Here is a 27,934-nt window from a genome sequence, read left to right on the forward strand (position 1 = left end):
TGAGCGCTAGGACCTCGGAGAATCCTCCCAGTAGCAATCAGGACTACCTTAAACCCAGCCCAATGCCTCTTCCTGCGCCACTCTGCGTGCTGGATGGAGATCCACAGTCAAGAGCTGCAGCTCAGTGCTGGAGTACAACATTTCACAGGGAGCCCTGCAGAAGCAACACCTGTTTCGAGCCAGCCAAGAAAGACACCAGCACTTGTCCGTTTCTGCTTTGCTGGTGGATCGGCAATAATTCTAAACCAGCGGACATCTGCTGAGGCTCCTGAGAATTCGGGATAATAGATCTGGACGTCAAAAGTTTTTTTTTTCTTTTTTTCTTTTTTGGATTTATCTCCGCCAGCAACGGGCGATTCCCCCGCCCCCTTGCAGGATTCATGCTGATGTATGCAGTCTGTTATAGAGTAAAAACAGCGCATGCCTTTCTGGAGTCAGAATCCATAAATCCTGACGTAGCCTGTGCATCTTAAAACAATTCCTATAACGCCTAGGTATTCAAGTCGCTATGGTCATTCCTACCTTAAACCAAATGGAGAAACTACGGATTTTTTTCTTTATTACAGTTGGATGGGCTGAAGACCTTACTGCTTGCTAAGAGCTGGGGCTATATATACATATAGAGAGAGATACACATAGATATGTTTATAAATATGTCAGTGTGTGAGTATAAAGTGGTGGTTTCTTAGACTAACAGTGGTTTGACCTTGACCCTGTACCAGTCAAAACAGAATATTACTTTTATTTATGCATCTAATGGATTGAAGAAAGAACATTTTTCTCTGTAACTGCAATAGGGAGGGGAAGTGGAGTGGATATACCCAATCTTATACCTCCTGGGTTTGGCACCATTATTGCTTATTCTTGTTCTCTAAAAGCCGAATCTTCTGATGGCTCCCTTAGGTGAAGTTGGGAACTATTTCGGTGTGCAGGATGCAGTACCCTTTGGGAATGTGCCCGTTTTGCCGGTGGATAGTCCGGTTTTGTTAAGTGACCACCTGGGTCAGTCTGAGGCAGGTGGGCTACCCAGGGGGCCGGCAGTCACGGACTTGGACCATTTAAAGGGAATCCTCAGGAGGAGGCAGCTATACTGCAGGACTGGATTTCATTTAGAAATCTTCCCCAATGGTACTATCCAGGGAACCAGGCAAGACCACAGCAGATTTGGTAGGTATTATCATTAACCCTTTAGTGGGCATGTAATGAAATAATGCGCTAGAACTAATAAAAAGCCGCGGGGGGCGGGGGAGACGGGAGGAGGAGGATTTCTTTTTATTGTTATGACGGGCCAGCTCAGAAATGTGTACGGAAATGCAGGGAGGCGGGTGGCACAGCTGCAGCAATCAAAGCAGCGGCAACTTACCCAGTCACGGTATTTTTAGTAGGAATATTTCGCAGCTCCAAGTTCCCCGAGAGCGAGATTTGGGGTTTTGCTCAGGACGTTGTCTCCTGAACGGGCTGATTTAATGACTTTAAAGGGCTTTTAATCAGTAACCACGACAATTTAAAACCCACTGAGTTTCCTGAAGGGAGCGGCTCTTATCTCTAGCCGCTTATGAAAGGGTTGTTTTTTTTTAAAATACATTTTCCTAAGTGAACTACCTGAATTATAAACCGATCGTCTTGACTCTAAGGGAGGGGTCAAGCGCAGACCCCCCCCCCGCCCGCACGAGAGCGCTCTCTCTCTCAAGCTCTCGGGCATGCCGTGGGAATAGTGGCATGCACTGGACGAGGTAGGAATTATAGGGCGCCCAGGTAGCCAGCAGACCGGTGCTCGTGGTTTTTCAAAAGCCTGCAGCAAAATGTGGCCTCCCCGAGCTCTGCGCGTGCAAAGCCGGGAGCTAATTTTAAGGAGCATTCCGCGCATTTCCTTTCCAGAGGTCGCTATTTGTGACTCAGCACTGTGTCTTCAGCCACTTTTAAGAGCCTGTGCGCCCTGGGCCTGGAGCTACCTCCTGGCAGCGCAGGTTTAAGGAGTCGGCTGCCTATCTAAAAGTAGCCGAGTGGCTTTGGAGGGGGCGACTTACCGGCTTTGAAGGAGGGTGATGCCTTCCGAGCCAGGCTGTTGGAAGGAGTTAACGTGTGAGCGAACCCACCTGACAGCCCTTAAATTAGGCCGAAAGAGCCAAGTCCCGTGGGGTCCCCCCTCCCCCCGTTTTCATGCCAGATGTTGAACAAGAGCTAAACTGAGCCACGTTGCTCGGCGGGGCGGTTTAGATCATAGCAGGGGTGCAAGGGACGCTCTCTCTCCACGAGCACTGGAGAGAGGGCGGAGGATTCAAACGCGCACAGTCACCGTCCAGCAGCGGAGGTCTGACTTCTCTGCGCGGACCTCCCATTGTGCAGCGGCTCACAGCCGCACCCCGGCAGCGCGCAGGGAAGCGGGCCCGGCCGTCCCGGACTGCCTTGCTAAAAGGGCCCCGCTGCGCCGCGGCAGGACCAGCCAGGGTGCAGGCAGTCAGACACTCGGGGGACGCAGCGCCGCTTCCCTGCCCAGCCGAAACTCCGGAGGAAAGTTGAGGGGCTGGCAGTGATCTCTGCTGGATCGGCACCGCCGGGGCCTGGCAGCCAGGACGCAGCTGATCGGCTGGCAGAGCTGCGGGAAGCGCCGGGCCACACAGCGGCCGCGTTCTGCGTTCCGCGGCCCCAGCTGGCCTCGCTCCGCCGCTAGCAGGTGTACGGCGGCCGCGCGGCGGCGGCTGCTGCAACTTCGCGCGTTGGCCTGGGCCGCGGCAGGGAGGAGGGGCTCCGCTGGGTCTTACAGTCTGCCGGGTTCCTCCCGCTCGCAGGGGCGCCCCCGGGGTCCGCGTGGTTCGAAGCCTCGTTGTGCTGCCCGGCGGATTTGCCGCCGCAGTGCTGGCGTGCGAAGCGGGGTCGCTGCCGCACGAGCTCTTTGGACTGGCTCCTGCCCGTTTGCAGGCGGGGTTGGTGGGGAGGGGGGCACAGGCAGTTCTGCAAAGGGAAGCCCGAGGGGTGCCGTGAATGAGCGGGTCCTGCTTCCACCCATGGAGGTGGGGCGTTCTCCTTGCGCGTGTGCCAGCGCGGGTGCACCCCTGTGCCCAGTGGGAGGGCGCAGAGCAAACGCGCCTTACGCTGAAGTCGCCTTTCCCATCCTGTAGGGTGTGTCCCGCCCGCACTGCCAGGTCCTTCCCGGCCCCAGCGAAGTGGCTCTGCCAGGGAAACGGAAGACAAGGGGGCCCGGAGGCTGTTCGTACCCTCCCCGCCCCCCGTGCGCTCTGGGAGCCCCCTTTGCCCCGGGGGAGCGCTCCGCTGAGCGCCGGCCTCGGGATGCTCTGATGCAGACGTGCTTGGGGCAGGCGAGCGATGACCTCGCCGGGGTTCCGGGAGCCTTCGTGAGTTGTAGTTTCGTGGCCAAATGCCAGCCCTGAAAGCCGCGCCGGGAGACCAGACTTGGGGCGCCGCAGTGACACCCCGTGAGCCCTCGGGAGGGCGGGGGGACGGGACACAGGCGTTTTGGGCCAAGGGCGTTCGGTAGAGGGAGCCCCTGGGGAACCCGTGACTCGGGGGCAGCGGGAGGCGCGCCCGGGGCACGCACAGCCGTAAACCCTCAGGGGGCCGGGGGGCGCACTGCGGTGGCCTTCGCCGTGGGACCGGCTGCCCCAGAGGAGCGCGGCGAGCAGCGTGTGCACCAGCCCGAGGGAAGGGGCGAGCGCCTGCCAGCCACCCACTCGAGGGTGTAGCTCACCCGCGGGCGCTGCGCCTGGGCTAGGCTGCCGGCCCCGGCTCTATTCAGGAGAAGGGGGCTGGGTGTTATAGATCTGCTCCGGGACCGGCTGAGCCTCTGGAGAGGCGGCGCGCTGAGGCGCCGGCTCGCCAAAGCGGGGAACATCACTGGGTTTGGCTTGCTCCACAGGGAGGCCACGGCGGCTGCTTGGCCTGACCCAAAACATCCTCGGGCAGTGACTAAGGCCCTTTCCCTGCTGCCCGCCCGGCGAAGGCGGGTGCTCCAGAAACACCAGTGGAAGCAGCAGCAGCTTCTGGCACATTTACCCTTCTGCTCCTGATGCTGGGTATATGTGAGCTCTCCCCCCACACACTGTTTTTACCCCTTCCACTCCCTTCTTGGAAGGGGCTGGACTGGGGGGAGGGCTGGCATGGTGAAGGAAAACCCCTGGAGCTAGCTCAGTTCTACAATGTTTGACTGATAGATCCACAGGGTTAGAGGGGCTGCAGGAGTCATGTCCTCTAACCTTCTCCAGGGTTCGGGGCTGTTGTGTAGAAGTGATCCAGGAGAAGTGGCTGTTGAGTCTTCGCACAAGGAAAGCTCTGAGCTCAGGGGTGGCTAGCCTGAGCAAGGACTGCATTCCCGGGCCTGGAGGAGAAATAAAGGACACAGGAGAGAGGGAAGGAAACTTGCTAGAAAAAGCTCTTCCCATTCCACCCCCCATCCCGCTATGCCAGTTACCGTGGGTTGCTGTGGGAGTGTGGTGGTGATGATGCAGCACCACCGCTACCCCCTGAAAGCTGGTCGTGACTCAGTGCAGTAACTGTAACAAAATGCAGCATCCTTGGAACTGCGGCGGAGTTGCCCTTGTCATTCACCAATAACACCAGCATCTTTGCCAGCTATTTTAAGTTATCCATGGTCAATAAGCTCTGTCAAAGCTTACGGGGACCTCCTGCTGCTTGAGAAGCTGTAGCTGCTCTCTGGTGTTTTAATTGGCCTGATGTGTCCTTGTAGGAAAAGGGAAGTGACAGCTGTGACTGGCAGGCCATACTTCCCAGCTGAAATGTTTGGTCCAGCTGAGTGCCAAAATCAGAGCTTTCCAAAAGCAGACAGTAGGTGTCCAGGGAAAGAAACTGCAGTAGGAGGGCTGCTTCAGTGATCTATAGGGACAGGGAAAGCCTGGGAAATCCCCTCTGTCTTCTCCCCTGTATTCCCCTCCCCAGTTTGAACTATCTTTTTCATGTGTTTGAAGTTCAGTAACATTGCAGGCTGGGAGTGGATCTTTTTTCCTCCTCTCTATTTTTTCTGTGGTAACATTATCACTTGCTAAATATATTACAGCACAAAGCTATTTACCTAGCTCTTTGGTTTCGGGGCCTTTGTGGCTTCCCTCCTCTGTGCTGGGCACCTCATTACTGCCTATCTGGAAAGTTCACAAATAAGTCACTGATGGCTGTGATACTTATTTAGTGTATTAGTGATTTATGACATTTTGGTGTTAAGTGAAAGCCACACAAGCCTTAGTCCTGTAATATGACAAATAAAAGTACACATGGTCTTGGCCACAAAGGCTGAGGAGTGAAAAACTGAAATGTACAGAGGATGGGACCAATACAGTCTCTAGCTGAAAAGCATTCATTAGTTAAATACTAAACAAAAATACATTTTGTAGCTCCAGTCTTCACTAGTGTGTATTATATTTTGACTAGATAAAAGTTGAATGTATTCTGCAAAAGGTATGGAGTACCTACTCCTGTCTCCCATGGCATTGGTAGGAATATAGGAGATGTCATACATGTAGGAAGTAGAAATAGAAGTATAAATGTTCACTGTCTGAGAATAAGATTCTGACACATTTTGGGAAAGTTATAGGTACATTTTGGAGTCTGTCAAATTTTTGACTGGAAGTGTTCAGAGGTGGTATGGCCTAGTAATTTGGTTCAGACTACCCTAATTTTGGAGGGGAAATACCCGTTTAATTTAATATCTGGTTCAATTTGTAAGAACCGTGTAAGTGCATTAAACAAACTATAAAGTGAAATTATTCACAAGGGTATAATGCCAAATCAAGCAATCATTGAACTGGCAAAACTTCCAAAGAAGTCAATGAGAGTTTTGCTTTAGTAAGGACCTCAGGCTAGGCCCAAAATAATCTCTTGAAGGACTCTGCTGCACTACATATCATAATAGTTGTAAATGGGCTTGAGTATTAAAAACATTCAGATGGCTCTATTGTAATCTCAAATATGTAGGTGTTCATTGACAGTCACCTTGAGAAATCTGCTACTGTGCTTGCACAAGAACCTAGGACAGCAATTTGTTTTCCCCAAGACAGTCAGCATTGTGCACCTAAATATTTAAAATCAGACTAACAATTAAGGTCATGCTCTACTTTCATGGATGCCCAACGCTACTAACTTCGACCTACCATATGGAATGCTAATATATATCAAATAGTATGATAGTTCAATGAAAGCCTTATAGAAGAAGCCTCATTAACAAGATTTGGAAGGATTACATATACAAGAATAAGAGGAAAGTTGTAATTGTTTTAATAAGATGATTGTATCTGAAACACAACCATAAATGCTGTGTGTTGTATACCACCTCTTCTTATTATTTCAAAGATAAAATTCCATAATTACCAATTTCCACCCCTACATTTGTGAAACCCTCTCTCTGTGTATGTGTGTACAAAGCAATTTAAAATTTATAGGCCTTAATATGTCAGGCTTACTAAAACAGTAAATGTACAGTGTAGTGCTGAATAATAGATAACGTAATGATCAATAGACCCTTATAGGGAATACATTTCACCTTTGCATTATCTTGGCTGCAGAGTTTTCCCATAGGCTCTGACTTACATTTTATTAGGGCTCATGCCAATTACTGATTAGCGCACACACGCTGCTTTGTGAAAGATGAAAAATTAATTGTTCAAAAATCTTTGAAAATAATTTTATTAGCCCGATGAGACTCTATCGCAATATCACACTATCATTTTATTGTTTTATGTAAATGTAATTTCAGATACGTTTTTTAGATAGTTTACTATTAAGTTATATGGATGCCTGGACATAGATATTGAAAATGCTACTCTACATTTTATTGTATGGCTCAGGAAATGCAGCAATATGCCTTTTTTATAAATATTGCAGTATAGTTATAAGATCCATAATAGTCTGGTATGAATACTCAAAAATGAAAAACAATATCTGTTTTGTTCTACTGAACTTCTAGATTTGTACAGGTCTTGGGCTGCAGCATCATCAATGAGGTGAGCAGTTTGCACAGAAGGGTAGGGGAAAATTGCAGAGCCGGATGACTCGGTGTTTGGTGATGCAGATACTCGCTCTACCATGCATATGCATGCTGAACACTGGGGACTTGGCAGAAGCTGTGTTTCTCTTCGGAACATTCTGCTTTATAGTGCACAAATGCCTCTTTGGGAGATTAATGCACACAATCATTTGTGCAGGATAATTTAGAGTGGGAACATTTGAATTTTCAAGGTAAGGAAGAGTAAACATCTTAGCCCAGAGAATTAGAGGAGTAGGTTGTAGGCAAATTTGTGAAACTCTTGACTGCACCTCAGATTTTCATTTCGCAAGTTCTTGGAGGACTTGTGCTGTGAGGAGATTTCTTTCAGTTCTTCGTTTCATAATACTTAGAAATAAATGCTTCTCATAGCAAACGTGCAGCATTTTATTTTCCTCTTACAATTTTGATTAAAACATGTTTTTATGGATTTATTTGGGAAAACAAATTTCACAGCCAAAATTAACATGATTAAAGAAGCTATCTGAATACTTAACATTTTTCTCTGAATATATTGTTTGTGGTGCAATTCAGGATACTGATAAACATTGTGTAATATGAACATGCTGCAGAGGTTTGTTTTAAAAAATGCTGGGAAAGGTTGAAAATAATCTCTTGGCGGGACACCCTTATGCTATAAGCAATGCATCATTCTAATAGACGCTTATGAGACTTAACCATTTCACTTACTGTGTATTTTAAAATTATACCTCTTTGTTGGAGACACAGCCCTAAAAAAATTTGGAAAAAACAATGTTGATAATATCTCCTTGTCAATTACTAATCAATCAAAGCAAAGAGACATATATATATCCTTAAAGGAAAACAATCTGTACATGTTGTTTGTTCTGTATTTTGTAGGTATACTGGAATTTATCAGTATAGCAGTGGGTCTGGTCAGTATTCGAGGGGTAGACAGTGGACTCTACCTTGGAATGAATGAAAAAGGAGAACTGTATGGCTCGGTAAGTTCCTAACTCGTTTAGAAAATTGCGTTCTCTGTGCTTTTCATCTGATTGCATGAATTGTTATTAGTGTTACAGTAGTTCCCAGAAGCCCTAATGAGATCTGAGGCCCATTGTGCTGGGCATTGTACAAACTCATAGCAGTAGATTAGTTGCTGCTTTAAGTATTTTTACAATCTAATTTAAGACAAGATGGAGCAAGTTGGTGTAACAAACAAGCAGGGAGGACGAGAGTAATAGTGGCAGGGGAGAGGGATGTAGACAGACTACAACTTGCAAGTTTATTTAATGATAGTAGTCTGGAAGTCGAAATGTCTCTTGTTTATAAATGATTGTGGCTAAGAGGCCATGTACAGTGAGCATTGAAGTAGTGTCATTATTAAGGATTTGAAGTGGAATAAGGTTGCTGGTTTGTGGATAAAGTGGTGAAACTCTCCAGGGATAAGAGGTAATGGGAAATAAAAATTACCATCCTTGAAAGGGGCAGCAGAATTTCTAAGAATGAACAGGTAGTAAGAGGCTAAATTATACATTGCTCTAAAAGTGAGGAAAAAAAGCTTGTTGCTCTTGTATTTTAAAACTCGGCAAGATTGTGGCTTGTGTGTGTGTGTATGAGAGAGAGAGAGAGAGAGAGAGAGATATTGGGGCGGTGGGGGCAGGGAGGGTTTGAGGGAGGAGGACAGAAATTGTTTCTAGGGATTTCCAGTATGAGAATGAGAATGACTAAGTAGTGCTGCTGGAGAAGGAGGGTGACAAGACTTTCGAAGGAGAGAACATGTCTGCAATGGAAGAAGTTTGTGGAGTCTCTGGGTTTCCTTCAGAGGCAGGAGGAAGCAGATACTAGTGATGAGCCAGAGATAGCTATTAGTGGGAAAGACCTTGCAGAGAGGAACAAAGGATGGATAGTTTGGCATGGAGTGAATCACTGAGGATGAGATGGGAGAATCAGGAGTTAGTGAGAAAGGAGCTGGGGAAGAGTAAGATGGGTAGTAGATGACAACTATGGGGAGGGGACAGGTGAGAAGAGTGGGAGCACAAAGAGCAGGAGAGGAGAAGGCCAATACTCACAGCACATGTTCCATTGGGGATGATTTGGGGTGTGAGTGTATAGGAAAGGAGACTCCTCCACCTGGGAGAGGTCTCACAGAGTGATGTCCTAGGGAGACCCAGTTTTTTATGTCTTGATACCACACACTGTGAGAGCAGGGAGAAAGAGGAGTCAGGGATGGCTGCCAATTTTTTAATGATGCTTGAAGAATATGAGATTTGGATGTGAATTGGCAAAGCTAGGAAGGAGTGGGAGATCTGGGAGCAGAAGAGAGGAGATGATAGCATGGCAAGGGCGAAAGCAAGAGAATGTAGAGCAAGTAGGGATATAGGAGAAGGGAAGAGCCTATGGCTGCGTCTACACTAGCAAGTTCATTTGAAAGATTCAGTGGAGCGTCTACACGCAAAAAGCATTCTTTTCAAAGTACATCAAAAGAAAGCAGTGCTCCTTTTGAAATTGCTCTTCCTTTCCCATTTCAGGAAGAGCGCCCCCTTTTGAAAGCTTCTTTCTAAAGAAAACGTGTATAGACGCTCTGCAGGCTCTTTTCTGGAAGGAACAGTCCTCATGGGGCCTGATTTTTCAGTCCCTGGCCTGTTCTTTCGAAAGAGCAGGGGCTGTGTGGACGCTCGCTTTCGAAAGAGCAGATCACTCTTTTGATCCACTTTTTTGTGTGTGGATGCACACTTTCGAAAGAAGTTCTTTTAGAAAATCTCTCTGGTGTAGACGTAGCCTATGATACTGTGGGGGGGAGGGGGGTTAGAAAAATGACACATGAGTAGTGACTATTTTCTAGTCAGGGGTATTCTTAAGAAATAATTATTGTGGAATTGATCAACAGTTCAAAGAACCAGTTAAATCCAGAAAGTTGAATTTTTGAACCTTAGTTGAATTTTTAAGAGAAACAAGAGTAATATGACGATTTTCAGATCATGAGGTGAATCTTTTAAACAGACAAACAGAGGTCCAATAAACTAATTAAATTATGCTACACTTTTCAGATTTTATTTAAAGCAAAAACAAATTTAAAATGATCCCTTTTTACTGAAGAGTTTTATGTAAATGGATTTGAGAAGTTAATGCTAGTTATGTGACAGAACTATTCCACATTAGGTTTGTATTCTGTGCTTGTGTTCTAATGTCATGCTGCACTAGTGAAAATACTTCTAGTGAAAGGTTTCTTCAAAGTTATATTTGAAAAAATATGCCCCTTCAGAATGGAGGGTTGCCAGACTTGGGAGTTTCATTTTTAAATGGATGACAAGACATTGCCTGTCCTCATATTACAGAGATGCAGCATACCAAAGATTGATGGTAATAAAATTGGATTTCTTTCAGTGAGACATACGATCTAATGACTACTCAGTGTTATGATACTCAGAAGCTTTGTCAACACTAGCAAAATTAGAACCCATATTTCAGCAACTGCCAGCTATGGTGCTAAGGCTAGCGGAGACAGGGCTCAGAGCAGGTTTTTATGATGGTCTAAAGTGTCTAGTCTATATTAGTGTAATAGGACCAAAGCAGGTGCATTTCTGGTGGTTCTTACTGTTAACAGGTTCTAACTTTGCCAGAGTAGATGCACTCCGTAGTAGGAATACTGATTTACATTGAAATATCTCTGGGTGAACGTTATAAAAGGTGTAAAATGTGCCCAGCATTTCCAAATAAAATGCCTTAAGGCATATGTGCTCCCATTAGTGTGTTAAAAAGCATGGAGTTTGAGACCGTATCCTGAGGTATCTTCAGCACTTCTAGAGATGGGACAGGTGGTAGAGTGGAACACCCAGGGTATTTGACTAGTGACAATTCTCGCAGAAGGCAAGAGATCATTGGAAACAAAAGTGCAAATTTTGTCAAATCTTGATCCATCTATGCTCTTCCAGCTTTCCTACAGCACTGCCTATTGGGCAGACCCTTTCACTAGTGGTGTGTCCTCCCCTCTTCACAATATATAAGCTTCAAAGGAGGAGCTCCTTCATCATCGTAGCATTTAAAATCCTAAATGCCTGCACAATGATTTTTCTTTGTAAGAATGTGCTCTCAGGAGGAACATGCTAAGTAGAATGGCTCCTCTGTAACCCCATCTTCTCTCTTTGGCATGCAAGACTGAGTATCTTTGTTGCCTCCACAGAGAGGCCAGAGGTAAAGTTCTCTGTGGTCATAGTTGGTAGGATGCTTTGTAGCAACTTTTCTTTCTGTGCAAAAACAATGAGGAGTCCTGTGGCACCTTAAAGACTAACAAATGTATTTGGGCATAAGCTTTTGTGGGCTGGAACCATGAAAGCTTACGTCCATATAAATCTGTTAGTCATTAAGATGTCATAGGACTCCTCGTTGGTTTTGCTGAAACATGGCCCCATCTCTGAAACTTGTCCTTCTGTGCACCTACATTGTCTTGTCCACTCATGTTGAACCCCCGCTTCTGAGCATTCAGAGAAGACAATACGATTCTCCTTCACAATAGGACATATGCAACAAGATGAGATTTAGTACGATATAAGTTAAGTTTTGTTACTGGAACAGGAAATGAATATCTGGGTTTCAGTCTGTCAATTGTTTGTCTAGAACAGAGGTCAGCAACCTGTCTTAGATGGAATGCCAAAATTTGACTTTTTGACCTCTAGGGGCAGACCAAGTGTTTGCGATACTTTTTAAAATTACTAAGGCCATGTCTACACAGCAGCGTTATTCCTGAGTAAAATTGTCCAGAAGAGGTATTGTATTCTGAAATAACACTGCTACATACAAAATGCATTTATAAATAGTGCTCAGCTATTTTGAAATAATGTGTCTGCACACAGTAGAGCCTATTTTGAAATAGAGCCATTGGATGCCTTGTGGCTTATTTCAAAAAATGCTCTGTTCCCTGTCTACACGGTCCCTATTTCAAAACACCTGATTTGAAATAGATACTGTTCCTCCTACAATGAGGTTTATCAAATTTGAAATAAGGCACCTGCTATTTTGAAATTATTTCAAAATAGTGGTTGAGTTGTGTAGACACTCACATAATTATTTTGAAATAATAAAGTGTAGAAATATCCTTACTGTGCTACTTTCAAGAGCTTCATTAATAAATACATGAAGATGCAGAGCTTTGCTGTTTAGATGGTTGTTGGTAACATTAGCTGGTCTTTTGTTAATCCACAGGGGACATGACTATGATCAAGCTCCTGTCTGCCTGGGGGAGGAGGGATGGGGCTGAGCTCCTGCCTCACATGCCGATGAAAATTGACTCATATGCCACTTTTGGCACCTGTGCCAAGGGTTGCTGATCCCTGGTCTAGACAATATATAATCTTGTTAAGATCAATGAGAAAAGTAGTATGTTTGAATGAAGATACATTATAATATGTGTGTAGTCCTTAGGTAAGTATTACTGCTTCTCTTGCCAGGACTTCACCTGTGATATTATAATGCACTTCTGGTTTGTTCCTGTAAATTCAAAAGGAGATCTACAAAAAATCCAAAGATTGGCAAATAAGATATTTTGAGGAGAGAGTTTTTCATAGTCAAGAGAAAATAACTTTGTGTGAGTAAGATGGCATAATGTCACATTCCGTAAAAACTTTTCAGAGTACCATTTAAATAAAAAAAAATTATTTGGTCTTTTAAATGGTAGGACAAGGAGCAAGAAAACTAAGTAAGAGAAAGTTCAGGGTATATGTTAGGAAAAAAGATCTTAAGAACAGTTGGGCTAGATAAGTAGTCGCTGCTGCACGTATGTAAGAACAGGACAGTGAAAATATTACTGGGAAAGAATGTCACCTTGCAGTAACACTTAGCATCTTTGATCCAGAAAAATCCCAGACTCACTTTACTTCACCATCATTGTGAGATCAGCGTCAGACGCAGGGAAGTCATTGAGTAGCAAACCTCATTGCACAGCATAGTGGCCCTTCTAACTCAGTATCGTGTCTTCTGGATGTGGCCATTGCCGGGGCTTCAGAGGAAGTGAACAGAACAGGCAGCCACTGAATGATGCATCCCCTGACATCCATTCCCAGCTTCTGACAATTGGAGCATTGGGTTGCATCCTTGTCTGTCTTGACTAATGGCCGTTGATGGACCTATTCTCCATGAATTTATCTAATTCTTTTATGAACTCAGTTGTAGTTTTGGCCTTCATAACATCCCCGGCAATTAGTTCCACAAGCTAAGGGTATGTTGTGTGAAGAAGTACTTTCTTTTGTTTGCTTTAAACCTGCCGCCTATTAATTTCATTGGGTGACACCTTTTCTTGTGTTATGTGAAGGAGTAAATAATGTTTCCTTATTCACTTTCTCCACACAAGTGATGATTTTCTAGATCTCAGTCATATCCCCCTACCCCTTAGTTGTCTCTTTTCCAAGATGACAGTCCTAACCTTTTTTAATCTCTGAAGCTGTTCCATACCCCTAACAATTTGGTTATCCTTCACTGAACCTTTTCCAATTCTAATGTATCTTTATTGAGAAAGGATGACCAGAACTACGTGCAGTATTCATGATGTGGGCACGTCATAGATTCTAGTGGCATTATGGTATTTTCTGTCTTATTATCTATCCCATTCCTAATTATTCCAAACATACCATTTTTTTTTGACTGCCACTGCACACTGTGTGGGTGCTTTCAGAGAACACTGTGACTCTAAGATCCCTTTCTTGAGTGGAAACAGCTAATTTGGACATCATCATTTCATATGTATAGTTCCAATATGCATTACTTTGCATTTATCAACACTGAATTTCATCTGCCACTTTTATTGCCCAGTATCTCAATTTGGAGCCATCCCTTTGCAACTCTTTGCAATCCACATTGGACTTGACAATCTTGAGTAATTCTGTATCATCTGCAAACTTTGCCATCTTTTTAACTCCCTTTTCCAGATTATTTTTAATATGTTGAACTGCACTGGTCCCAGTAGAAATAACGGGGGGACACTGCTCTTTACCTCTTTGCATTCTGAAAACTGTGTATTTCTACCCATCATTTTCTATCTTTTAACCAGTTACTGATCCATTAGAGCCCCTTCCAGCTTATCCCATGACTGCTTACTTGGTTTAAAACCTTTCTCAAAAATTTTCTGAAAGTCCAAATACACTGTATCTACTAGATCCCCTTTCTCCAAGTGTTTCTTGATTCCTTCAAGAATTCTAATAGATTGGTGAGGCTTGATTTTCCTTTACAAAAGTTATGTTGACTCTTCTCTGAACTAAAATCATGTTCATCTATGTGTCTAATTCTGTTCTTTACTATAATTTCAAACAATTTGACTCTTAGGCTATGTCTACACTTAGTAAAAACTTCAAAATGGCCATGCTAGTGGCCAGATCGAAGAATACTAATGAGGCGCTGAAATGCATATTCAGCGCCTCATTAGCACGCTGGCAGCTGCAGCACTTTGAAATTGCCGCTCTTTACTGCCGCGCGGCTCGTCCACACCGGAGTCCTTTTCGAAAGGACCTCACCAACTTTGAAATACCCTTATTCCTATCTGCTGATTTAGATACCTGCTGATAGGAATAAGGGGATTTTGAAGCTGGTGGGGTCCTTTCGAAAAGGACCATGGTGTGGATGAGCCACGTGGTAGTGAAAAGCGGCAATTTTGAAGAGCTGCAGCTGCCAGCATGCTAATGAGATGCTGAATATGCATTTCAGCACCTCATTAGTATTCTTCAATCTGGCTATTAGCATGGCCATTTCGAAGTTTTTACTAAATGAAGACATGGCCTTACTGAACCTAGGCTTATTATCCTGGAAGGCCCGCTGATTTAAAAGCATTTTCAGTGGGCCCAGTTAAGAGATGCTTCCCTGCCTGGAGGAAGAAGGTTCTTTTAGAAAGACAGAGACAGTTATCCACATTGGAATTTGCACATTACACCTGGGTTAGCACCCATATGCTTCTAAAAATGCCATGTATTGTTTAATGGTAATAGATGCTCAGGACTCACAAGGCAGTGCCAGGCTTGGTGTAATTCAGTAGAAGCTGATGGCTTTGATGGTGACGTGAACAGAACTGGTTTATCGACTAGATCAGAGTATAGTCTTACGAAACTGAAAGGGATAAGACTGAATGACCTAAGTGATATTCTTGGGTTCTGCTGTCTATGATCAACTTCTTATGATGCAATATACCCATTGTATAGTAATGTTACTGAGTCAATTTGTCAGGGATGCTCAGATGGATTTCAGTCGACTGCCTTCTGATCCTATTGTGCTTCCAGCCTCCGCAGATTGGCAGAGCTGCCCAGAAATCTCGCTTTCTCAACCACATCAGTACAAACACAAGGATCTCTTAGGCTATGCCTAGGTTGGTGAGAACTGTCAGCAAAAGATACGCAAATTGCTCAACAGATTTGTATATCCTTTGCCAACAGTTCTGTCAGGAGAGGCTTTTCTGAAATTTGGCCTGTCCGCACTGGGCCAAATGTCAGGAAAAAACGTGCTGTTGAAATATCCCTTCTTCCTTGTGGAACAAGGTGTGTAGGGATGCTGACGGAACGCTCCCAACTGGCAGATCTGTGCTGACAGATCTGTAGTCTGGATGTACACTCTGTCAACAAAACTTCTGTCGACAGAAGTTTTGTTGACAAAAGCCTGGAGTCTAGACATAGCATTGGTGTGATGACCTGCAGAGTTCATCAAAGACAAGATTAAAATCTTTAACCCTCTATGGAACTGCATCAAGACCTCTGTGCTCACCTTCGATGCTGAGGCTTAATTGACAGCCATATGGAGCATTTCAACAACTCAAAACAAACAGCCCTGAGCTGAGCAAACACCAGGTTCTGACTTATGTTGGAAAGACTGATGAAGATTGAATCTCATTAAGACATCTCATAGAAGAGGTGAACAAACCCTCTTTAACTAGAAAATGAGGCAAATACCTGTAAGCAACCATGGTCACCAGACACAAATGATGGCACCCATGATCTTGGGTTATGCCCTTTGTCCTTTCACAGTTGCCTCAAGGATATTCATCAGCTCATTGTTGCAGGAACATGTTATCAAACCTAGATATAGATTTGTAACCATTGCTACCTACCCATACAAAGGAAGTAGCAGCATTATTTCTTTTAGTTTAATGACAGACGCATCAGAAACTAAAATATGACAAAACAAGACACTATTTTAGCCTTGATTTACTGACCTTCTCCCCCGCACTTTGTTATTTAAAACGTGTTCAAATTTTGAATGCTCAGGAAAGTTGGGTGCCAACAGAAAAAAGGCAAGAATTGTGTGAGCTTCCCTGTTTCTTTTAAAATATACCTCGTTTCTGATTTGCTGCTCCCCTGCTATTGGAATCCTAAACTTTTTTGAGGCAAGGAATGTTAATGATGCTAAACAATACTGTAGCTCTTATGAAAAAGTTTACTGGAAAAAGTTTCTGTCATCAAAACTTCAATTAATTGCTTGGATAAATTGTGAATGGTTAAAGATAAATCCCCCTGTTAACAAATCACCCAAAGCAGCTGACTTATCTAAGCAGTCACTGATGACTGAAACAGTTGCAACTCTGAGAGCCTAATTTAACACACAGCAGCTCAGAATATATTCCTGACCTTTCCGAGAGAAGTCTGATGTTAAATCTCATATGTCCTATTTAGAAAATAAATGACAAAAATATTGAAACAAGTGATTTTGGGGCAAGATTACCTCACTGGATTAAGAATGGATAAAAATAAAAAGAGTGGGATAATCTGGAAACTAGAAGAACCAACCTTTGAATGTTAAGGATCACTGCCTAATCATATTTTACCTCTCAAAGGCAGGTTTCATCATTAGTTGCTCCCTAAATTATTTAAATTAGGTCTTTACACACTTTGGGGAAATGGCCAGAAAAGTAGAATGCTGACAAACCCAGAACCATAATCTTTATATTGCTAAAATTGAAGAAGATAAGAATAATGAACCCTGTCAGGTAAAAAATGATGGTGGTAACTTGGTGGTGAAGAGTTAGGGAGCAAGCATGGCACAATAGCCATATTATCAATTTATTTCTACAGCACTGACTAATGAAAGAATTACACTTAATGGCATGAAGTAGCTTCTGTGAGAAACTACCATTAGATATAGCATTAGGTATGCTGAACCTTGCAAACTCAGTAAGATCTTGCCTGACTCCCGTGAAGGGTTTGCAAATCAATGGCTATATCAGTCCAAAATTAATAGTGTCTGGCAGGGGTCAGCAACACCTGGCACAGGTGCCAAGGTTAGCACATGAGCCGATTTTCTTTGGCACACAAGGCAGGAGCTTAGTCCCACCCTTCCTCTCCCATGCACCAGGAGCTTACTCAAGGCCATGCTCCTGTAGATTAACAAAAGACCAGCTAATGCTACCAACCACCACCTAAATGGTAAAGCTCTGCATCTTCATTTATTTGTTAATGAATCTGATGTTAGTAGGACTATTAGTAACTTTAAAATGGATCACCAGCACTTGAACTGTAGGTTGAGGTCAAAAGGTTAGATTTTGGCTGTCCACCGCAGAAAGGTTGCTGACCCTAAAAACTTGTCTAACAATGAAGTTTGAATTGCATCCACCATGTTGATTCTAGAATTATAGTCTTGTTAATAAGATCCCAATCCTGTATTACATGTGGGAAAGCTACCAAAGAGCCTGTAAGAGGCTCAGGGCCCAGAAATATAGTTTACCAGAGTTTGAACAAGCTGTTTTACTGAAAGAATCTAAAAATTAATACCTTAAATGGTATAAATTGCTAGTATTATTTAGGTACTATTATCACATATTTTTATTTGGATATTGGGGCAGCTGTTGTGGACCATATGACTTAAAACACTGATACGTACTTAAAGAACAACTGTATCTAATGATACTGCTTAAACATCCTGGCTATAATTTATAAAATATACACACATGTATTTCAGTAAAGTTAGGTTAAATTAATATGTCTTTACATATTTTAAAAGTTACTTCATATTATTGTATCTTACAACATAGTGTATATTCTTCTGACTATGCTGCACAACTGGAGGACATTATATTTAATTTTGCATATTTTGTGTTTTTGACCCCATAGAATGTGGCGAGCAAAGATAGCTTGGGTCAAGTTGCATTCTTCAATCATTTAAATGTGTCTGAAATGATTCACTTAGGCTACATCTACACTAGGGGAAAACTTTGAAATGGCCATACTAATGGCCAAATAGGAGAATACTAATGAGGAGCTGAAATGAATATTCAGTGCCTCATTAGCATGCTACCATTCGAAAGTGCTGCATTTCGCTCACAAGCGGCTCGTCTACACAGGGGTCCTTTTTTGAAAGGACCCCGCAAACATCGATACCCCCTCATACCTATTGGCTGATTTTGACGTTTGCAGGGTCCTTTTGAAAAGGACCCCTGTGTAGATGAGCCACGCACGAGTGAAACATGGCACTTTCGAAGTGCTGTGTCCGGCAGCATGCTAATAATATGCTGAATATTCATTTCAGAGCCTCATTAGTATTCTCTGATTTGGCCATTAGCATGGCCCTTGTGAAGTTTTCCCCTAGTGTAGACATAGCCTTACTGTTTTTTTTTTTTTTAATTTTTTCCTGTTATCATTATAAGACTGATTCAACTCACATTTAACTTAATGAGAACTTTTCTACTGCCTTCACTGCAGAAGAAATTAGGTTGGGCCCTATGTCAGCCTGCATAAGATATGTAAACCTTGTTCTCCAGTTCTTGGAAGGGCTCATTGAGACTCATTCAGCTAAGTAGTCTGAATCAGATGCACAGATCATGTAGGCAGCTGTATCCTTGAGTATGGCAGACAACCCTAAAATGAAGAAGTCGGCAGCATCAGTAGCGTATGGCACAGAATGATCCAACTCCACTAGGCACTGCAGACAATGGGGGAAAACTGCAGAACTGTGCCTTTGCTTGATCTTCCTACAGCTTGACTGCATTGGGCAGGACTGGTAAAGAAACCAACACAAGTTACAATCCCGCATAAGAGAATTTTGGGCAGATCTTCATCTTTTGAAGTCAATATATCTACGACTATTTATATAGCCGAGATTCTGCCCTGAGATTTCTGCAGTTACTTTCAGTGGAAGCCTGGGCAGGCCCTGTGCCTGCTCGTCCCACTGTAGATGAGTTTGCAGGTATCTCATTATCCAAACACTGAAGTACATGCCGTTATCCACTTCGTTCAACAGACTATAATTAGAGTGTGCCTATATATACACATTAGAACAGGTAAGTAGATATATGCAATGCATAGTCACTGCTGACAAAAGTGCATCCATCCACAATGGAGTTCTTGTCATTGTTTAAATAATTGATTATATAGCTAATGAAAGCACATCTTAAAAACTTGTCTGATGCCTCAGGAAAATTGCAGTCCAAACAGAGTGAGTGTCAGTAAAAGGAAAGAGTGTCTCATGGAGTTAGTTTGTGTGAGAGACAGTGATTGATTGATTGATTGATTGATAGATATAATCGGTCCTGCAACTAGAAGTGCCTGAGCTGCTGCTGCACCCCCTGGCTTGAAGGGGTTTCCATTATCTATAGATTTACAGTTTGGTTCAATGGTTCTGACCATTCCCCAGCTCTTCTGTTAGATATTCTGGCTCTAGTGAAGTCAATGACAAAACTCCCAGGATTTAACCTTCAATGCTAAAGTCATCTCCTTATTTAAAGAACAAGCTTCACTTTCCTACCAACGTGTTTCAGCCCTCATCTATGTCCCGTCCATCATTGGCCCTTCTGCCAACAAGCTGACCAAGGTCTACCAGTAGCCATTTGAAAGTACAAGGTGATTTGAGATAGATAAGACGTTATTGCCTAATTAGGATTCAGCCAGAGGATATGTCCCAATATCCCTGGATGGACCTTTGGTCTGACACAGTAGAGCTGTTTTTATGTTCTTATAATGCCCTCATCACAACATTGGACATTCAGAATCATTGAAAGTTTTTTAAAAAAACACCTTTTGTCATCATTTGTCAAATGATTTAATAAACAGTATTAGGTATGATAACATTCTGGCTGAATATTGCCAAAAATATTACTTGAACACATTTGTGCAAGAAAAATGCACAATATAATATATTCAGGTAAAGTGTTTATCTAGCTCTGTACACCAACTCAAAAAGAGAAGTGACATTCCTCAGTTACCAATACTATTTTCAAAGATAGCTGTGGTTTCCTTAGAGTTGTCCCATCCAATCAGAGCCATTTTTTCTTATTTTGTGAAATCAGACAAGAAATTATCCCAGTGCATGGCTAATATGTATGATAGCTCATTTGGAGTAAATAATGTAATATATGTTATGTTTAACAGTCTATTCAGACTGAGTATGAGACCAATTTTATATATGATGTCCTAATTTTCAAGTAAAAAAGTGAGGAAAAGTGCTTAACATTAAAAGGACCTGTTCATTACATTTTGTATTTCCCTCTCACTGAACACATAACTTTCATTATTGTGATGTGATATTATTGGGAGCTGCAAGCACATATTTTGGAGAGACTATACCTGAAAACATGACTCTTCTTACAAAAGGGTTAACTGTCATAGTTGTGAGGTAAAGTAGATCCAAAGGCCATTGAGGAAATCAGATTTACTTATTTGAATAATGCATTGGGACTCTGGATTACATATTTACATGTAAAGTGTCTACTTTGATTCAAATCAATAGTAGTCTGTGTGAAACAGGACAAACTTAATGTGTTGCATCGAAATAAGAGTGTATGACAAACAGGATAGATGGCATATTTGTTGTCATTTTAGTAAGGATGAGGCAAATAATTAGTTTTCATAATCTCTTTTACAGTTTTAAATGTAACCTTAATTACCAGGCCTAAGAAAGTTGAAAAGATACTAAATATTTTTGCATGAGCTATTGTGCTTTGTTTTTATTTACCAAGCAACACAAATGCTTAATACAAAATATTTGTCCAATAATGTAATTTGACTTAGAATGAAGTCATTTTCAGAATAATAGCCATAAGGATTAAGCATTTTCTCATTTCCAGACATTTTAAATTAGCTGCTCCACAGGAATATATTTTTAAAATAATCTAACCAAATGTCCATTGTGGTGTCTGATAGTCCTGCACTTTATTAATTCATAGTCTTACTTTTAATAGGGCTGGCTGAAAGTTTTGATGTTTAATTACTGTTTTCTCCACTGCTAAGTAGTGGATAATATATAAAAAGAGAAAGGGGTTTCCATAGTAGCTAATGTTCACCAGATTTTCTTCCAAAGCACCAGGTTAGCAGACTTCTGAATTAAATCCATATTCACCACTTGGGCCCTGTGATATAATCACATAGTTCAAAGATACATATTGTATTAACAGCTACAGTTAAATAATCTAAAAGAAGTAAAACATGGAAATACAATAAAATAAGAACTGATCGCTTTATAGTGGAATACTCTATAAACTGTCTTAGTCGGAAATATATTGTGTTGTGCAACATCTGATTTCTACAGTTCTGTGGTCAAATCTAGACCAGAGACTTACATGGTTCGGACCTCAAGATTTGGCCCCAGAACTGAACACTTTGGTGAAGGCAAACAACCTTTTCTCTAGCAAGAGTGCAGGTTAGAGCAGTCAGTTCAGTTCTACTTATGTATGTTTGGTTTATGTGTTGGATTCATCCTAAAATTCATAGCAAATCATTCATTGTACTACAAAGTACATGCAGATGAGTAACTTTAAAAAATAAAATAACTAAGCTACACTGCACAGCACAGAGAAGCAATGGAGTATTAGAAGGCCAGGTTCTGCTTTCAGGCTATTCACATTATAATTTCAGAAAAACACAGCCAAAGGGGGAAACACTTACTGATAACATTCCCTCCCTGAACTTCAGGTATGGCTCTGTGTGAATCTTTCACACACTGAGCTGGAAGGATGAAAGGATATTCCAGATGGGGTCAAGTATGTTATTGCTCAAAATTACTTTGTGCATGCCTCAATCTCTGCTCCTATGCATTCTCCTCCATCTAAATCATGTGCTTCTGTCTTGAATAAGATGCATGTGTACTCATAATAAGAAAGTAAATTGCTATAAATTTTTGCAACACTGATTTATAGCAATTTCTGTCAAAGTACGTTACTGGCCTCTATTCTTGTGGCACCTAAGGATTTTGGGATAGGGAGGACAGAATCAGATGCAGTCAACATTTGGTCATGGATCAGTGTTACATCATTAGCTAACAGAGGCCCTTGCCCAAAACACATCAAAGTTAATCGAAGTCTATTTAGTGCAATGGTCTGTAGACCAAACAGAAAATTTCCATCTGTTCTCGACTATCATACACATATCAGTTCATGATATTTTAAAATCTATTTCGCAGAAAATATGATAATTTATACATATATAAACAATCAGCCATATCCTGGTAAGAAAAATATTACTGTGTTGACTATATGGATTTCATGCCAATTTTTCCTAAATGAATTATTTTGATATGGTATAAAAAAGGCCTACATGTATTCCAAAAGGAAAATATGGGAAAATTGGGAACCATTCATCAAACAGAAATTGAAATGGTAAGATGCAAAATATGTGGAATGAATATAGAATGTAGTATAATAAATAAACTTAATCAAGGTCTGCTGATAGAGTATACTGCAGTGTAGTCATAATTGATTAAGCCTTCCAGATGAAGGGATGAACTATTTTAAACTGTGTACCTGGGCACAGGAAAATATGTATAAAAGTATACATTTGATAGTATTAAAAGACCATATCTCAGTATGTATGAAATTAGCTGAAGTGCATAAATAATTAATGGCTTCAAGAAAGGACAGAATACCATTTTATCAAGCTATTTTTAACAAGGACTGATTCTGCAGTGCATGTCATGTGATCTGATTCCCTGCAGAGAGCAGAAAACTTAATTTGAATTAGTTTCATGTCCCCCGTGGAGCTAAAGGCACAGCATACAACACCAATCAGCATCTGCATTTGCTATTAAAAAACACAAAGTAATTTTAAAAATCACTCAAAAGAAATGTTAAGACAGACAAGAGGCAGTATTTAAGGATTATTTGGCTAGTATGAGAAAGCTCTTGATCTAAAAAATGCATGTGTAATGTTCTGTGTATGTTGTGCCTACTAGAACATTCTCAGCTTTTTAAATATTTCAGTAAAAATGTGTTATTGGTGTAATCACAGCTCTCAGAGTGAATGAAGCAGTTTGTGTGAGCAAATCTTACACGAGTAGCTGATTGCAAGATTGGATCCACTGATGCTTGAGGATCTGTTGAAAACAATTTTTTCTTCATTTTCTAAGACCATTCCCAAGACCTGTGCAAAGTCGTAAAGGAAATCTGAATTGCACTTTGGATGGCAATTCAATGAAACGCTTTATACACTTATCAGAGGGGTAGCCGAGTTAATCAGTGTCTTCAAACACAACAAGAAGTCCTGCAGCACCTTATAGACCAACAGGTATTTTGAATCATAAGCTTTCTGATGAAGCAGGTCTTTTCCCATGAGAGCTTATGCTCCAAATATCTCGGCTACCCCTCTGATAAGAGTATAAGGCGTTTCACTGAATTGCCATCCAAAGTGCGAAAAAAAGGTGATTAAACATCTTAAAATGTTGTGTACAAATTGTGATCTATAATGCACACATGTAGGAGAAGAGAATTATGTGCTTAAAGACCAGGACTGGGAGTCAGGATTACATTTCTGTCCTAACAAACAACAAGCAGTCCTGTAGCACCTTAAAGACTAACAAATGTATTAGGTCATGAGCTTTTGGAGGGGAGGAGCATCTTACCCACAAAAGCTCATGATCTAATATATTTGTTAACCTTTAAGGTACTATAGGACTGCTTTTTGTTTGTGAAGCTACAGATTAACATGGCTACCCCTCTGAGACTATTCCTGCCTTTGTCAGATTTCCTTTATGACTTTGGACAGGTCTTGGGAATGGTCTTACACAGTGCTTAGTCCTGCTGTAAAGGCAGGGGACTGGAGCTGATGACTTCTTGAGGTCCCGTCCAGTTCTAGTGTTCTCTGATTCTATGATTCTTAAGTCACTCTGTTTCCTCATCTTCCTCATCTTCTTCACGGATATGTTTTAAGGTTTCATTTTGTAACGTCTACAAAACGTTTGGAGATCTTCTGATCAAAGGTAATGAATATAAAATACAAAGCATTGTCTTCATTTCTGAAAAATAGTGGTTTGGAGTTCTATAATTAAGTCCAGATCTGAGCTGAAGTCAATGGATCTATGCTGATTTTCAACAGCTGAGTATCTAACCTGTAGGACTTAATTCTAGTCTTGGTTACATGGTATAAATCCAGAATAATTTGAGTGATTCCCCTGGAGTTAGAGCTGAGTACAGAATTTGGCTAATGTGGCTCCTCTGTATTTTAGTGAGAACTGTGCATATGACTCTAGGGTCAAAAGTGGCTCTAAATTCTGTTTTCTTCTTGGAGTCTGAGAATTCTTTGCATCTTGAAGATTCTTTGAAGATTGGAAGCTCTTTTTCACTTCACTTTTCTCCTGATGTTACTTCCCTCACTCTGTAGGTTTTGTGTTCTGAGATGAGGCTCTCTCAAGTGCTTGACATCCTGTTCAAAGGGGTGTCTGGTAAGGACTAGCTCTCAATTTTGAGTTCATTGGCTCTACAATTCTTTTGACTTTAGTCACTGAAGGACAAGATCTTGCAGTCTTTGCTTTGTTGCCCATATGGGTTGTGCTTAGATGAAGGAGTGAAGGACCAGGCACAAAAGGAACAAAATATCAATCTAGATAGCTGCGTGAAGAATTACCGCGTAACAAATTGGTCAGACCCTAATTCTGTTTTAATAAGCTAAGTAACAGATATAAAAATAGTATTGCTTTCAAATAAATATTTTGACTACTGTTTGGAACAAGCTCTTTTGGCTTTTAAGGCAGTACATTATAGTTGAAACCCACAGAACAATTCTGTTTTCCTTTTGCAGTAACTCACAATTCAAACCCTTTCAAGAAATAAAAGAATGGTTATTAAGACTATGAGCTGCTTGTCTTTTTAGACGGCAATGAAGGGTCCTGTGGCACCTTATAGACTAACAGAAAGGTTTCTGTTAGTCTATAAGGTGCCACAGGACCCTTCGTTGCTGTTACAGATCCAGACTAACATGGCTACCCCTCCGATACTTGTCTTTTTAGAATGAGTGGTAATAAAAACATTGCTATTTTTATTATTTTTACAAACTTGTTATTGAAAGAGCTTTTTAGATTTCACAGTCAGTTGTCTATGTTGTGCTTGTTTTAGGCAACACAGAAATAACAGAGCTCTGTTGAATCTTTTCTATAGTTAATATTAAGAATGTCTCATTGCAAGTATTGTAAAATGTGCTAAGTGAACAATGGTATCGATAAGTAAAGATAATCATGTAATATTTCCTTTAAATATGGTAATTCATGCATGAAATATATAGAACGTTATTTTAGTACTGGTTCCTTATTTCTTTTTCTTTTGTATTCTCAGGAAAAATTAACCCAGGAGTGCGTATTCAGAGAGCAGTTTGAAGAAAACTGGTATAATACATATTCATCAAATCTATATAAACACGTGGACACTGGAAGACGATATTATGTTGCATTAAATAAAGATGGGACTCCAAGAGAAGGGGCTAGGACTAAACGGCATCAGAAATTTACACATTTTTTACCTAGACCTGTGGACCCTGAGAAAGTACCTGAACTATATAAAGATATTTTAAGCCAAAGTTGACAAAGACAATTCCTTCACTTGAGCCCTTAAAAAGTAACCACTATAAAGGTTTCGTGCAGTGGGTTCTTATTGATTAGCTGTGCCATCACATCAGCTCTACTGTTGCCAAACTTTGTCGCATGCATAATGTATGATGGAAGCTTGGATGGAACATGCTGATTTTATTCTGCACTTGAAGGTTTCTCCTCCTGGAGGAGAGCCTCTGCCCACTCGCTTGATTTATTATGAGAGAGAGAAGAGAGTGTGTGAGAGAGAGTGAAAGAGAGTGAAAGAGAAAGAAAGAAGCAAAAGCAAGGAGGAAAAAAAAAGGACTGATGCATGCTGGGAAACTGACACGCTTTTAAAATTTTGATCAGTTGTACTTCATCATATATCAGCATAGCTGCCATATTTTGATTCATCAGGATTTTTGGCTGGTGGCCTGCTCAAGTGTATGCTGCATTTACAAAGGCATGGAGGATGCAGTCTTACTTAAACAAGAGACTTTTCAGTTAACTGCTCACTGGGTATCGTCCCCTTGAGTTTAAAGCAAAGACCTCTTAGTGAAAAAATAAAGTTAAATTTATTTATAGAAATTCCAAAGGCAACATTTTATTTATTTTATATATTTATTTATTATAGAGAGTTTATTTTTAATGAAATATGTACAGGCCAGATAGGCATTTTGGAAGCTTTAGGCTCTGTAAGCATTAAAATGGCAAAAGGCCACTACGAACCTGTGGTAAATTCATGCAAGTAAATAAAAGTGCATGGATGCAAAACAAAACAAAACAATAGAATTCTAGTGACCCTAATGTACAAAGGCAACAATCTATTCTGTGCCCATATCATTGTAAAAGTATGCACACGACTCATGACACTGAGTATTCACTCTTCTGACTGTTTCATAGCTTACCCCCAGAGGATTAAAGATAAAATTGGGTCTTCAACTTTTTTTCTGTGTCTGTAATATTTCCTCTTTGATAAAATAACTTATCCCATCATTGTAAACTTTTCAGTTGTGGAAAATAGAGGGGTTGCTATATACTCTAGTTGTTAAAAAAAGGCCTATTGCAGACTATACCAAAGCTAAACGATATATGTGGGGTTCTTTTTAGAAGAACTCCAGAAACAACATAACTAATATCAATGGTTGTTCTAATTAAAGGTTATCACAGATAGCACAGAATGGTTTAAGAGGTCAAGAACCAGGATAACAGGATCTCTCTTGTAAACATGTTTATTTGTGCACTTGACTATCTGCTATGAAATTATACGAGTTCCATAGGGGGTCATTGTAACATCTTTTATGGAAAGTTGCTTTCAGTGTGAACTGTCGCAATACATTATATTAACACCCTTCTTAAAGTAAAACTTGCAAAATGAAACTAATAAATCTCTATCAGTAATGACAATGAAGGGGAAAGTATTATACTTGGTTTTTTTCCCTGAAATTTTCTTGAAATATTCATAAACTATAAGTGAGATTACAATGTGTAATATACTTTATATGGATTTTGTATCATTTTATGTTAAGCACATAAACACGTATTGTTACTGGTAATAAATTTGGAACTTGTCAGGAAAGAAATTATTTTTCACAATACCCTTAGAAAAAGGAGCAAAAAATTGTTAGCATAGTTAACAAAACAGAATTTATAATTCTTCTATTACTTAAAATTTGAATTGACTTCACTTTGCCACAGAATCCAGTGGGAGAGAGTTCAAGCCTTAATACTTCTAGCCTACTGCGTACAGAGACTGACTGTGATCCTCGACATATTTTGAGATAGCTGTACTTACTTTCTAACCCAACTTTTGATAAGTAATCCTTTTTCCCTCTAATGCACAATTGTCTATGTCAGGGGTCAGCAACCTTTCTGAGGTGGAGTGCTGAAATTTGACCTTTTGACCTCTATGTACGGTCCAAGTGCCAGTGATACTTTTTAAAGCCACTAATAGTCCTACTTACAACAGCTTCATTCATAAGTAAATTGAGATGCAGAGCTTTGCTGTTTAGGTGGTGGTTGGTACCATTAGCTGGTCTTTTGTTAACCCACAGGAGGCATGGCTTTGAGCAAGCTCCCAGCTGCATGGGGGAGGAAGGGTGGGCTGAGCTGCCACCTTGTGTGCTGATGAAAATTGGCTCATGTACCACTCTTGGCACCTGTGCTGGGGGTTGCTGACCCTTGGTCTATGTCATATAAAAATATGTAATTTGAAACACAAATCTATTATGGAATAGCATC

The 27,934-nt window shown here is 41.3% G+C and overlaps 1 protein-coding gene across 1 annotated transcript; it reads left to right on the plus strand.

Moving 5' to 3' along the window:
- FGF9 (fibroblast growth factor 9) lies at positions 1 to 27,235 on the plus strand. Its single transcript, XM_074982110.1, has 3 exons — positions 1 to 1,167; positions 7,868 to 7,971; positions 25,461 to 27,235. The coding sequence occupies exons 1-3, from the start codon at positions 891 to 893 to the stop codon at positions 25,704 to 25,706; spliced, it is 627 nt and encodes a 208-aa protein (XP_074838211.1). The 5' UTR covers positions 1 to 890; the 3' UTR covers positions 25,707 to 27,235.
- Positions 27,236 to 27,934: the final 699 nt, after the last annotated feature.

Source organism: Carettochelys insculpta, chromosome 1, assembly GCF_033958435.1.
Source record: "Carettochelys insculpta isolate YL-2023 chromosome 1, ASM3395843v1, whole genome shotgun sequence".
Classification (NCBI taxonomy): domain Eukaryota; kingdom Metazoa; phylum Chordata; order Testudines; family Carettochelyidae; genus Carettochelys; species Carettochelys insculpta.